This window comes from Cryptomeria japonica, chromosome 7, assembly GCF_030272615.1.
Source record: "Cryptomeria japonica chromosome 7, Sugi_1.0, whole genome shotgun sequence".
Taxonomy (NCBI): domain Eukaryota; kingdom Viridiplantae; phylum Streptophyta; class Pinopsida; order Cupressales; family Cupressaceae; genus Cryptomeria; species Cryptomeria japonica.
In genome coordinates this window covers 159,637,367-159,639,158 of record NC_081411.1, presented here as the reverse complement: position 1 = coordinate 159,639,158, position 1,792 = coordinate 159,637,367, and the positions used below count along the sequence as shown (strand labels likewise).

Here is a 1,792-nt window from a genome sequence, read left to right as displayed (position 1 = left end):
TTGACATTGTCGACACCGAGGGCTGTGAAATTAGAGTCACATTTTTTGATGAAATAGCTTAGTTACACTCTAACCGTGTGGAAGTAGGTTCACATTATGTTATTTCTAAGGGATCCATCAAGGAAGCAAACACTAGATACAACAAACTCAATAGCCATTTATAAATCATCTTGTCTTATACATCCATATTAAAACGTTGCACCAATGAAGAAGAACCGGATCAACAACACTCTCCTTTCACTCTTATTAGTGAAGTATTTCAGCTAACCAATAATACGTTGGTTGACATAATTGGTGTTCTTTTATATGTTGGAGATATCATTCCAATACACAGGAAAGATGGCAGTCAAACATAGAAGTGAGTTGTCAAAATTAATGATCTGTCTCGATCAACAATTGATATCAACCTATGGGGTCCAATGTCAGAACAAAGAGGACTAGAATTAAAAAACATGTTGACCGGTGATAGTGTTGTTATCCTTGCTTTACGTAATGCTCGTGTTGGCTATTTCAATGGAAAGGTTATAAATATAAAAGTTGCCATAACATTACATATCAATCCACCTTTTCTAGAGGCAGAACCTCTAACACTAAGAGGAAAGGACCCTTTGCTTGCTCCGGTCTTTCTTCCAGCAACTATCCACATAGATGGGAAATATACTAGAATGACTATTTCTTCAATCTGCGAGTGGATGAGTGTTAAACCAGAAACTATTCAAACTACTTTACTGGTTGCTCTACGTTTTGTAAACGTAATAGATAAAACTTTCTGTTACGTAGCTTGTCCACTAATAGTAAATGGAAAGCCTTGCAAAACAAAATGTACTCAAAAGGTTGACGATTCATGGTTCTGTCCTAGATGTGAAATGACCATGAAAGAAAGCAACTATAATTACCTTTTACCAGTAAAGTTACAAGATGCAACAGGTACTCTTTGGGCCACTGCATTTGATGACGTTGGCATTCGCTTGATAAAAAAAACTACAAAAGAGCTTTGTGCACTAGAAAATGATGCCACAATAACAAAAACACCTTTCTTTGTGATTAACAAGCTTGTGTCACATCACTATTCATTCACATTGTTGGTTTTTACCGACACATACAATTCTGAATCAAAGATGAAAGTCACAATCAACAAAGTCTCCTTTGTTGATTACAAATTTGAGTGTGATGCATTGCTTGCAAAGATTGGTCACTTACATACATAGGCTTAGGATTATAAGGCATCTTGACTAATTACCAAAATTTTTGTTTATGATGCAGTTATTACATTATAAAATTTACATATTTTATAGTTTTACAAATACAAACAATTAGCTTTTATGCATACATGACTACATCTATAATTATGTATATGTACATTTCTTACATATATTTCTTATCTCTTTCAAATTCTTTCCTTGCCACATAATCTTTTTTACACTCGTGCTTATTACTTTTGCATGTACTATTATAATCAAAGTTACTCAATAAATAGATATGCTTATATGTTTATGCACATCTAACTATACAACATTTCAAACTCTTTGAGGAAGCTCGCTCTTGCATTGGACAATACGTTTAACTGCATATTCTTCTATACTGGTTAATTGCCTTGCAGAATAAATTTGCTTTCCTTGAGATTCCTCTCGTATATAAGTACTTACTCCTCATGGTTTCCTCTACAATAACATGTTTACATTTATCTCAAAATTCCAGTTTACTATTTCTTTGATGCATTAATAATTAGTCAGTAATAATTTTCTTGAACTATGAAGTTTCTACAATCTCATCATTTTTTCCAATATGTCTT

At 33.2% G+C, this 1,792-nt stretch overlaps 1 protein-coding gene across 1 annotated transcript; it reads left to right on the top strand.

Moving 5' to 3' along the window:
* Positions 1–419: 419 nt before the first annotated feature.
* On the top strand, positions 420–1,208 carry LOC131856529 (replication protein A 70 kDa DNA-binding subunit E-like). Its single transcript, XM_059208353.1, has one exon. It carries the CDS (start codon positions 420–422, stop codon positions 1,206–1,208), a length of 789 nt encoding a protein of 262 aa, XP_059064336.1.
* Positions 1,209–1,792: the final 584 nt, after the last annotated feature.